The sequence below is a fragment of the Tachypleus tridentatus genome, chromosome 10 (genome assembly GCF_004210375.1).
Source record: "Tachypleus tridentatus isolate NWPU-2018 chromosome 10, ASM421037v1, whole genome shotgun sequence".
NCBI lineage: Eukaryota > Metazoa > Arthropoda > Merostomata > Xiphosura > Limulidae > Tachypleus > Tachypleus tridentatus.
In genome coordinates, this window is record NC_134834.1 from 75938015 (window position 1) to 75950353 (window position 12339).

The 12339-nt window shown below is 34.8% G+C and overlaps 1 protein-coding gene across 1 annotated transcript; it reads right to left on the minus strand.

The window, feature by feature from the left end:
- Positions 1-272: 272 nt before the first annotated feature.
- On the minus strand, positions 273-12195 carry LOC143229614 (homeobox protein six1b-like). Its single transcript, XM_076462192.1, has 2 exons — positions 11256-12195; positions 273-2059 (listed from the first exon to the last, which is right to left on the minus strand). The coding sequence occupies exons 1-2, from the start codon at positions 11933-11935 to the stop codon at positions 1639-1641; spliced, it is 1101 nt and encodes a 366-aa protein (XP_076318307.1). The 5' UTR covers positions 11936-12195; the 3' UTR covers positions 273-1638.
- Positions 12196-12339: the final 144 nt, after the last annotated feature.

Below are 12339 nucleotides of genomic sequence, written 5' to 3' on the forward strand. Positions count from 1 at the left end.
TTGGGTACCATTTAATTTGAACAGTAATTGAATATAACACTGACCTATCAGATTGAAGTTAGTTAATTTTAGTCTGCACAATATAAAAAAACCGTAAAATTAGCACTTTTTAAACATTTGTCTCAATAAATTAAAATACTGTTATTTAGCACATGGGTACACAATGGGTTATCTGTGCTGTACAAACTACGGTTACTAAAACTCGGATTTTAGTGTTATTTGTCTTCAGATTTAACCTGAAACATTTGAGGAAATAAATAATTGAAAATATGTTTCTTTCTAGTATTAAAACAAATGATTTATTTAACGGGTTTTTTATTGTTGTTTTTTTTACAACAGAGCGTATAGAATACATTGCTAAGAAAGATATATCGATACATTTCGTTATCTTATAATCACAGTAGCTGTTGCTAATATCGAAGTACATTTCGCGACAACACTACAGACCCCAAACGTTTCTGCTTTTCATCACCTGTCCACAAAGTTAAACTGATGTATCAACAGCTAGCTGTTCTTGGAGAGACTACATGATCACTTTACATTTCGCGACAACACTACAGACCCCAAACGTTTCTGCTTTTCATCACCTGCCCACAAAGTTAAACTGATGTATCAACAGCTAGCTGTTCTTGGAGAGACTACATGATCACTTTACATTTCGCGACAACACTACAGACCCCAAACGTTTCTGCTTTTCATCACCTGTCCACAAAGTTAAACTGATGTATCAACAGCTAGCTGTTCTTGGAGAGACTACACGATCACTTTACATTTCGCGACAACACTACAGACCCCAAACGTTTCTGCTTTTCATCACCTGTCCACAAAGTTAAACTGATGTATCAACAGCTAGCTGTTCTTGGAGAGACTACACGATCACTTTACATTTCGCGACAACAACTACAGACCCCAAACGTTTCTCCTTTTCACCTACTACCCACAAAGTTAGGCTGAACTATCAACAGCTGTTCTTCTACTGACTACACAATCAACTTAATTGTGAGAAAAACGAAGATTGAGACCTCTCGCAAACGGGTTGTTGTTAAACGTAGAGTTGTTTAAGCAAGAAACGTAAAACAAAAAAGAAAAAATTGTCAACAACATCTAAACAAAAACCACGAATAGAAAGAAGGCTTAGTTGTTTATGTAGGAGCCACGAAGCGTTAACTGCTGTTGGAAAAGGATGAATATCATTGTGACTGATTGATCTCACATGTTATTATATCTAAGCAGTTCTTATGATCCATAATCCTTTGTTTTAAGCCACGTGTAAACAGATTTTTGGCCTCGCAGGTGAAGAAAAAGCAGAATGTGTGTAGTTCACACAAAAAACAGTGAACTAAATAATTTTATTTTTGTAATTTCTCCGTACATTGTTACTTCGCTGTGTATCGTAATTATAAACCGTTTCCTCAGTAGCTGTTGCTAATATCGAAGTAATGGACGAAGACTGAGTGTGAATACAATAATTCAGGGTAAGCGCTACATGGTTTTAAACTGTTGGAGTTTCTTTGGTAACAATCAAACGACGATAAGTGTTTCTTGATTGTGTAATATAAGTACATATAAATGAATGTGTAGGAATGCGTAATCACCATCATGCTTTGGAGACAGTTTTTAGGTCCGAGTACAAGGCCGTCATAAGGAGTGATAAGCACTAGCGAGGCCTAATCCCAGGTCGCTTAGTTGAGAGCTGAGAAATCCTCCAGTTATAGAAGATTGTATTTCGGGAACGCCATCCATACGGAAACCCGTAGTGAAAATGGTCTCGTTTGGCGAGGGTAGGACTTGGGTCACTGACATAGAAGAAGTTAGACCTGTAAGAGCTGATGAGGGTGAGAGTTCAGGGACTGAGCCGAGTGTGGTAACTGGATGAAGTACTGGTTTTATATCGCTGGTAAATGATATCTCATCTGGACTGTTCGTTTGGTCAGAATCAGATGTCTGGAGGAAATGGTCAATAGTCGAACTTCGATCATTTCTCTCTGTGGTCTCAGATTCTGTATCTTGACCAGTGTCCATTTCATAATTGGTATTCTTGGTCCTGTCGTTGCCCTCCCTACACAATATAAATTTGGTCATTATAGTGACAGTTAAAGAAGGAATTATTAAATTTCTCTATTCAACATTTCTCGATAGATCAAACAATATGGAGAAAGTTAAGTATACATATTTGAAATTGTTCATTGCGAGAACACATAGATTAAAATCATTTTATAGGTATACAGAAAGGTTATCACTTTCAGAGCAAGAACTCAGACATGCTGTAAGAGTGATTCAGCAAGTGAACACATAGGCTAGAATTGTCGTACATGTGAACCATATGTAAACATAGTTTAACGTGTTAAACTGTAAGGAAAAAAAAAGATTTTGTCTTATGTGGTCCAAAAGGATCAGGTAATAAATGTTTGAGCCCATGTATAGTTTGTAACCACTTAACGTGTTGTATTTTGACTGCTATAGCATCAATACCATGCGATACAGAAAGGTGCAGACTACGTAATTGAGGTAATTATTAACATTAAAGTGAGGATTTCAACGTAAAGGAATATGAGATGACTGTTAACAGTAAAATATCTGTATTAACAACAGATCTGCCATTTGTTTTACCTTTAACACATTGTAAGTAAAATATAAAGTTTGTTACGTAATATTTTTAACAAAAGAACAAGAAAATACCCACCAGGACAGGACTTTATACCCATTATCCTTCACTCGCTTTAATGTGATAGGTTGATTTCTCATGACGTTTAATGAAGCGCTCATTTTATGGGGGCATGTTTTTGCATTAATGAAGCAAGTTGTGTGAGATGTTAGAAAACTTTCTAGCTATTGTGAAGGCTGTTCCATTAAAACCTCGAAGTTTCATCCAATATTCAACATTTATAAGCTACCATAATTTATCTCTAGAAAACGTTTAGTTTGGTTTCAAAATAGAGTAAGTTAGGGCTCGTACTTTTATTTCGGTTTAATAATTTAGATTGTTTTGCTTTAACATTTCTGGTGGAAAAACAAATAATAAAAAAAATAAAGTATAAGTATATTAGAAGTAAAATATCCCTTTTTTATTGCGACTACGAGATTTCAGGAAAGTTGACTGAGTTAATAAAAAGTCACCAGAAACTAGCTGTTCCCATTAAGATATATTTAGAGATATGGATCACAATTATGCAGCGCACCAAGAAACGGAGAATTGTAAAACTAAAGTCGTTGAAAAGAGTTACAGATATCCAGATGTCTTGGGAATTAAAACCAAGATACAGATATACGATATGAAGAACTTAGATAACGTATGCATGCACGTCTGCAGATATGATATACAAGATTAGAAACACCTCGATGAGTATTGTTAAATCACAAAAGAGTGTAATATTAGCGAAACGAAGCTGATTGAAGTTGTCGCTAGGTGTGACATTTTATTGTCTTACGAGTTTGTCGTCAGTGCACAGTTCCAATAAGAATTACTATTGAACGAAAGTTTTCATGCGCTTGTATTTATATTCAATTAATCGATTTTTTATTCGCATAAGTTTTAATTATCATCGCAAAGTACAATATATTTTCGTACATATTATGGAAAAGAAAAATTCGATAAGATGTCGCTTCGATAAAAGAGAATGTTGATGAGATGTCTCGTCGATGACACTATGTAACACACATAACACTATGTAACACAAATAACGCTATGTAACACAAATTTTGTTCCTGGGTAATATGTGTTATTTCTTAATTGCTTATGTTGTAAAAGTACAGAAAATGCCATTATTCCCTTCATACTTTGCTTTTGTGACCTGGATAATGAAATTTAGAAATTAACCTATTTTCTATGTAAAAACGAGCAAATTTACTCAATTTCATTTACATAAGGTCTGAATAAAACAACATATGAAATAAGATTTACATGTATTTATACTAAAGTTATTCACAAATGTTTAGAAGTGAGTAGTTTTTCGACATTTGCGACAGCAATGTAAATTACTTTCACGTATCAACCCCAAATATGGTCTCGGCATTCGACTTTGTTAGACCAAGATCTCTGATTCAGGTCCCTTTGGTTGAGGTAGTACGGGTTTCTCTCACCAGCTGCACCGCTGAAATTGTAATATGGATCTTCAACGTCTACCTCCTCTTCTAATTTGCTGGTCTCTTCTGAGGATGGCAGCTTTCTCTCAGGCGGAGTGGATACAGGGAGCTCAGGGCGGTATGGCACTGGGGCGATGGATGATAGATCCGGATACATGATAGCAGATGCATTCATGTCAACCCGACGTTTGGAAGGGTCCACCATGCAGAAGTAGCAATTGCTTGAGTGGTCAGTGGGTTCACACCAAATTCTTGGAATAGCAAACTTTATGGCTTTCTTTCCCCCTCTGCACCATCAAAAGAGCAAAATAAAATTGTTGTTGTGAATAATAAATATATTTCTTCCACAACTAATGTGTAAGAGGCTCATGCAAAATATTTTTATGTGATATTTTTCCTATACTACTGGAAATTTAAAAAAAATAAGTTAAAAGATATCTATGTTTTAAAAGGTCTAAAATTTCTATCATATAAAATATTACTATTCAAGCAAATAAAAAATATCCGTCTTACCTTCTAGAGTTTTTTTCCAGTGCTCGCAGGTAAAATGAGGTGCCCAGGGTTTGTTTTGATCCCTAACAGGCATGCCGAAATATAACTTGTAGGTTTCACACATTTTAGCAGATGCTGTCACAGAGTAGTGTTTCGATCTTGTTTTGATAAATTGGTCACATACATAGCAGAATGCATCTGGAGAATGCTTGCAGCTTCTTGATGTCATCTCTGATAAAATCAGATACGTCTATGTGCTCAGTTAGGAAGCTAGAACTAAACTGAAGAGGTGAGTGGTGAGCCCCTGTATATATATTACTATGGAAAGTTTTAGAAAATTCTAAAAGGTTCTTCAAAATTCTTGTAAGTTCGAGAAAATTCTATATCAGCTAACAGTACTGAATCTACCTGGAATGTTCTGGAAAATGGGTAAATTTGAAAATTTCACTACCCAGGTCACAAAAGCAAAGTTTGAAGAGAAAAATAGGTCTTTTCCATTTACTTTAGGCATAAGCAATTGTGAAATAGCACTTTCTGCCCAGGAACAAGAAAAAGTAAAATTTTGTTACATAGTGGATCTTACATGTCAATTAATCATTTTCTATATAGCATAACTCAAGTAAAAAATCCACATTAAAGAAATACAAACTTTTGATGAGACAGCTCGAAGTCTTCGTAGAAAGAAACGAAGAATAATGAGAAAAAAACCTGATGATCCAACATATTTTAACAGATAATAACTTATACAAAGACTGAAAACACAGGATTTTAACAGAAACAACTTACGCAAACACTGACAGCAAGGACATTTGAACAGAAGATAAAGATTAAAGCTGACAACCTGAGAATATATCTTATACAAAGATTGACATCTGGACATTTTAACTAAAAACTTATATAAATAATGATAACTGTACATTTTAGCGGATTACAAGGTATAAACAAAAACAGTTTTTTGTTATTGTATTGTATAAAATAACCAAGAGAAATAATGACTATTATATGATATATCTAAGGTTAAGATCTATAAAAACATATAACAACATATTATACAATAAATTGTATAAAGATATGCTATTTGATATTCTAGCAGAAGATAAGTTATTTAAAGGTTGGTTATTTTGAATGTACTGAAAGCAGTGTAACATTAGTAAGAGTTTGATCGTTTTTGAATTTCGCCCAAAGCTACTATAGGGCTATCTGCGCTAGACGTCCCTAATTTAGCAGTAACACTAGAGGGAAGCCAGCTAGTCATCACCACCCACCACCAACTCTTTGGCTACTCTTTTACCAACGAAAAGTAGAATTGACCGTCACATTATAACGCCCCTCACAGCTGAAAGGACGAGAATGTTTGATGCGACGGGGATTCGAACTCGCGACCCTCGGATTGCGAGTCCAGCCCCCTAACCATCTGGCCATGCCGGGCATAGTCAGAGTTAATGTATATATAGAACAGTTTTAGTATTACAGAGGTTTTTAATAGAGAAGCATATGATTTCTCTTTTCTTCTTTAATATATTCGAGAAGTACTTACTACTAATATTGACTAAAAATACTGATTTTCACGACATTGTACACTGTTGCTTCAAGTAATAACAATTTTAATTTACAGACGATAAAAGATTTATTGAAATTGTTTGATTCAAGTACCAGTTAACAAGACTGCTACACTTATCTGTTGATTTGCCTAACAAATTAATGTCTTTAATTCTAAAAGCTCTACGTCACCTTTCACGTGCAATGTCAATAAGTTGTTAGCTCTTTGTAACTTCTGTTATGACAATACACGGTATTTTGTGAATCATACATGCATTGTTTGAGTTTGAATCCAATCTTTAAATAAAATTATTGTTTGTTTGTTTTATTTAACGAGTACCCCGTGTTCAACACACTGTCCTTTTTGACATGTGTGCATTCAATTTCCTTCGTGTTTCTTTCTACCTGGTGTTTATTTTCTTTCTCGTCAACGCTCTTATGATTGATGATTTATTTTTATGTTTATTTACATAATTTCTGTTTCAAAAAGTAGTAATTCAGTCATCCCATCAAAACCAAAACTCATAAAATACACAACTTTACATAACAAGAACGTTAAATAGAGGTTAGGTTGGGGTAATATTCAGGACAAATAAATAAGAAGCCAGAAATAATATCATAAAATATAACAACAAAATGTAAATCATATTTATATATCCCAATGACATGAGATAATTCTATATTTTGCTTATCAAATTAAATCAAGGCGAAAGCCAGGGCTAAAAAAAAAGTCATATATTAGACTTTGGACACTATTAGAGTTACAGTAGTGTTACAGTTTCTTATTATTATTGACTATGCACCATTTTTGTGTATTATTCGCAATAAAAGTACATTGTTAAAAATGTTGCATTGTAAGAAGATTAGAGCAGAAGTTAACAGCAACATTGTCAGAAAATCGCATTGAAACAAAAACACACAAAAAACACGTGTGTCATTTTAAATAAAAGCACCAAACATGATGGATATAAGCAAAACGGGTGTAACGATTTGAACACTATAATTGTGACTTTTGGTTATCTGAATTATATGGTTTCTATATCACATATTATAGTTAGATTTCGTTTAGAAATAACGGAATCGCACTCAGTATGTGATTTCAACTTGTTAAAGCATATTTCATTCCATTAATTCGTTACATAATGTTTTATTACTTAGAATTTTAGTTATATGGCTAATAAAGCCTGTAGTGACAGTGCAAGTAGTGACAACAAAAGTGTTACGATACACTATTTAAGTTGTTATAACAATAAATATAATAAAACAACCACCATTATTCTTTAGATAGCAATAATAATAATTTTGTTTCTACCAATGGTTCGCTATTTCCTATTAACTAGAGCTACAGAAAGCCGAAATGGTGAAAGGTTAGCAGACACAATAAGATTTATTATTATTATTATTTGGAGAGTAAAGATCGCTGTGTTCTAACTTGATTACCAACATGTCAAAGTTAATCCCAAATATAATATAAATTCTGAATATATATATATTTCCAAATCATTATTATTTTTCAAGGGATTATCATAAAATAGTTTTTCTGATTTCCAAACTTGCTCTAGGTTTAACTTAGATTGTTCTGAAAGTTTCCAACACAGAAAGAAATTGAAAAACTTTGACCTTTAATCTAGAGTTTAAGGTCACGGGCTTTTCCCTCAACATATACTGGCTCCCCAGAAAGTTTGTGGGTTTATAACTCTAAAAACCTGAAGATTTAAATTTAGATGCTCATAGTAAGTAAAGCCAAGACAGCTCATTGTGTAGGTTTGCACTCAACAACAAACAAACAAATATAATACGCAAGTTAGAAAACGAACAAGATATTGAACTTGGATATTTCTCACTTCTCATAGCTTCCCGCTAGTACAGCGGTAAATCAACGGACTTACAACTCTAAAATCAGGGGTTCGATTACCCTTGGTAAGCTCAGCAGATAGCTTGATGTGGCTTTGCTATAAAAAAACAAACAAACACTTCTGATATCTTAGTTGCCGGGAAAATTTACTCATCCAAAAGAGATAAACCTGTATATTAGTTGGTTTATATTTGCTGCATATAACGCTGAAGATTAAGGAAGACTTTATATTAATTTAACGTAGAGCTTGAATTGCCTCAGACACGTTCAAATTATAACGGACTTTCAACGCTATAAACCGGGTTTCGATACCCGTGGTGAGCGGAGCACAGGCAACCCATTGTGTAGCTTTGCACTTAATTACAAAAAACAAACAAACAAATAACACTTCAGTATCCGTTTATTTTTTTGCTTCGACAGTTTTGAAAATGTGTGATTTTGTGCGAACATTTTAGAAAGAGATTGTAGTTCGTGTGTGTATGTGTCCAATACAATGTACTTTGAGGTACCCGTAGAAATGTAAGGTGAGTCTCTTGTGACATTGAATCAGCAAAGAGAAGCTACCTTTAGCTCCTAATTTCGTTTTTCTATAGAGTTACCTTGTTGGTCAACGGCGAATTTACAAACTTGGGATACCAAAAATCAGTGTTTGATTCCTCGCAATGAACACGTCGCAGATAGCCCATGTTTAACTTTAACTTAAAACAGTAACAAAAGATCTTGTAAACGCATATATCATGTAGAGATTCGGCATATTTGATGTGTTATTATGTTTGACTATTTTAACCGTTTGATATTCGTAAAGTTAGGCTAGGAATTACACCATACTTTTAAGTTGACTGTAATTTATGAATACCAAAATAATTTAATGACAGCTAAAAACACAAGAATGTATGAGAAACTGTTTTCATAGACCTCGTAGATAAACAAGTGATGACTCACCATAGTTTATTATTTACAAAATAAACCGAACGTGATTTTAGACGTACGTTCATAAGACAGCAAAACGTCTGTAATAATATGAGTACCTGGCTGAAACTCATGAAAGTTTCAGTTTAATAATATAGAACTTTCATATATGCGTTTGGTTTTAGTATAACAATGGAAAGCTTTGTTTTAAAATTATAGTAATGAAACCGTCTGTTCCACAAGGATTACTCATAAAAAAAACCAGAAAACATCGCATCCCGTCTTTACTCCTTGAAACTGTACAACTTGTTCCAGCAAGGTGCAACCAGCAACTGTGTTAATTGTCTAAACTACGCTGTAAACACATATATAAAACTCGTGTGTAAAAACTAGTTTTATAAAAAAAAAAATCCTTAATGACAGAAATATTTAACAACTACTGACACACAATGAATAGCATCACCAAACAAAACAATAACATCAGGAAAAGCAGTATCCACAAAGAAAAGAATAACACTTATAAAAATATATATTTAAACTGGAAAATAACAATGTAATCAAACAGAAAACTACCGATGTTGGCCCCGGCATTGCCAAATGGTTAAGGCGCTCGAATCGTAATCTGAGGGTCGGGGGTTTGGATCGCAGTCGCACCAAACATGCTCGTCCTTTCAGCCGTGCGGGCGTTATAATGTGACGGTCAATCCCACTATTCGTTAGTAAAAGAATAGCCCAACAGTTGGCGGTGGGTGGTGATGACTAGTTGCCTTCCCTCTAGTTTTACACAGCTAAATTAGGGACGGCTAGCGCAGATAGTCCTCGTATAGCTTTACGTGAAATTCAAAACCAAAAACAAACTGTCGGTGTTACCAAATGAAAATAAAAGGTAGTAATAAAATCAACGGAATATACAAATAATTACATACACACATACATACAATAGATCAGAACAATCTATCTAAATACATATGAAAACATTGAAGTGAGCATGTTTAAGTAATGATAGAAGTTTTTAAGGGGAAAAAAAGTCAAAATAACGTGTAACAAATATGACTTTATTAATAATATAAATAAATATAACACTATTTATTCAGATTTCACTATTACTTGCAATGAGGCTGAATTTCGACCAGATGGTAGTTCAAAATATTTATAATAAATATCGAAATCTTGCTCATTATAATTTTGCAGTACCAGTTCCATATTATTTTGAAGCTTGATCTTTAAGGGTATGTTAATAAACTTAAGTTTTGAGTTAAAGGTTGATTAGAATTAAAAGAGTGTGTCAAAATTAGTTATACCAAAATATTTTGCGATTATTAAATTTGCTCTTAAATTGAGAGCTTTAAGTGAGTTGTAGTAGAAGTAAATTTAATAATTAAGCGTGAAATACTTCAAAATACATATAGTTTTGTTAATATTATCATGTTTCACACGTTTATTATAACGCCCCTGAAAAGGAAAAAAAAAATACTAATTCGATTATGTTAATAATTTTATTTGTATGGGTGGATATTCAAAAAATGTATTATTCTCTGTTTGCTTTTAGGCACAAAGCTACACAATGAGCTGTCTGTGGTCTGTTCACCGCGGGTATTGAAATCCGGTTTTAGCACTATAAGCCCCCAAACTTACCCCTCAGTAAGATATTATGCAAAAGAAACGGCATAAAAGGTCTCAAGATCAACTTATTCAAGTTTTTAAAAACTGTTGTCCCCAGTGGCTCACCGGTAAGTCTGATTGATGGCTTATAGCACTAAAAAAATTGATTTCTATACTTGTGGTGGGCACAGCATAGATAGTCCATTGTATAGCTTTGTAACTGACAACAAACAAACAGACCGTAAAGGAAACTTACCATAAATCGCACATTTAATAAGTTTCTCATATGTTTTTATAATCAGGAACTTTAAAATGTTTGCTAATAATTCAAGCTAACTTGAATTATATGATGGTTTTACAAAAATCAGGCACGGCGAGACCTGACGGTCAGTGATATGGACTCGTAATCCAAATATTGTAGATTCGAGGCTTGCCCGTAACTTGGGCAAGATACTTTACTCCTATTGCTTCATTCTACCTAGCTGTAAAACAGATACCAGCTGATGGATTGGCAACTCGTTCTGGAAGACTTTCCAACATTTTCACCCGGTTGTGGCATTGAAATCGGAGATAAGCACCGGATATAATCATATTTATCCTTTACAAAAAAAAACAACAAAAAAACAACTGCCATCTTATTTTGTACATAGCAAAGTTTAAACAGAATTATCTAGGTTCCCAAGAAAGACCTGGTTTCTACAGATATGTAGCCAATATAATATAGTTCTCGTAAAACAGTTCTTCATTACTCATTACTGTGTGGAAAATGACATACCTTTCTTTTACTTCTGCTGCTCTGTCCCTCTGTCGGCGATTTTTGAACCAGTTACTGACTTGGGTGGTCGTTAAGTTTGTGGCCTCAGCAAGTTCTCTCTTCTCCCTTGGGGAGGGGTAAGGGTTATGTGTATACCAGTCTTTCAGCACATTCCGGGACTTTTCTTTAAAGCAGTAACTGGTTTCCTCTCCGTCCCAGATGGTTCTGGGAAGCGGAAATTTCCTACGTATGCGATATTTGCCGACTGCTCCAAGTGGTCGTCCTCGAATTCGCTCTGCCTCAATGTAGTGTGCCTTCAGCCAAAGTGTCTGTAACTTTGGGTGGGCGACAGGCGAAAAATTGTGGCTTTCTAAGATGTGGTATAGCTCCTTGAAGTTGCCTCGGTGAAACGCCACGAGAGCCCTCGCTTTGAGTACGCTTTCGTTCTTGTGAAGATGTTCGCAAGCAGGTAGTGACCAAAGGAAACGTCCTAAGCGGTCAATGTTCCCAGACTGCTGCAGAACCTCACAAACACAAGCTACCTGTTCCTGTGTGAAGCCAAAAGACGGCACTGCTGGAGGAGATGAAGTAGGGCTACCATTTGGGCAGCCAGTCGCCTGGGGCGAAACACCTCCGTTGTTTATGGAGAGTGAAGGAGGTTGTGGTGGGTTTATCCCGTCGTTCATATGGCCTAGAATCATTGGTTTAATGCATACTCACTAACACATAAGTATATTTATACTGTGAAGCTCACTTGACCAGAACACTGAAATAAATGTTGATAAGGAAATAATCTACTTCTTTCCAGTAGAGTAAGTTGTCTTTACTCTCGCGCAAGACCCCAACTCTCTCACTCAGCGATCGTAAAACGTTTCCTTATACTTAAATTTACTATCTAACTGACTTGCGAAAGTACACCACCAACATAGATCTCACATACATGTATGTTCTGTAGAGTAATTCCCTAGAGTTCAAAGTAGGCCGACTTAACTTACCTCGCTTCTGCAGTGAATTTTGATACTACGCCTCCCTTACACACCAACCAATCAACAGCAAAATATAGCATTGGTTCTGTCAATCAATGTAAACTTACTCCGCCTTAATA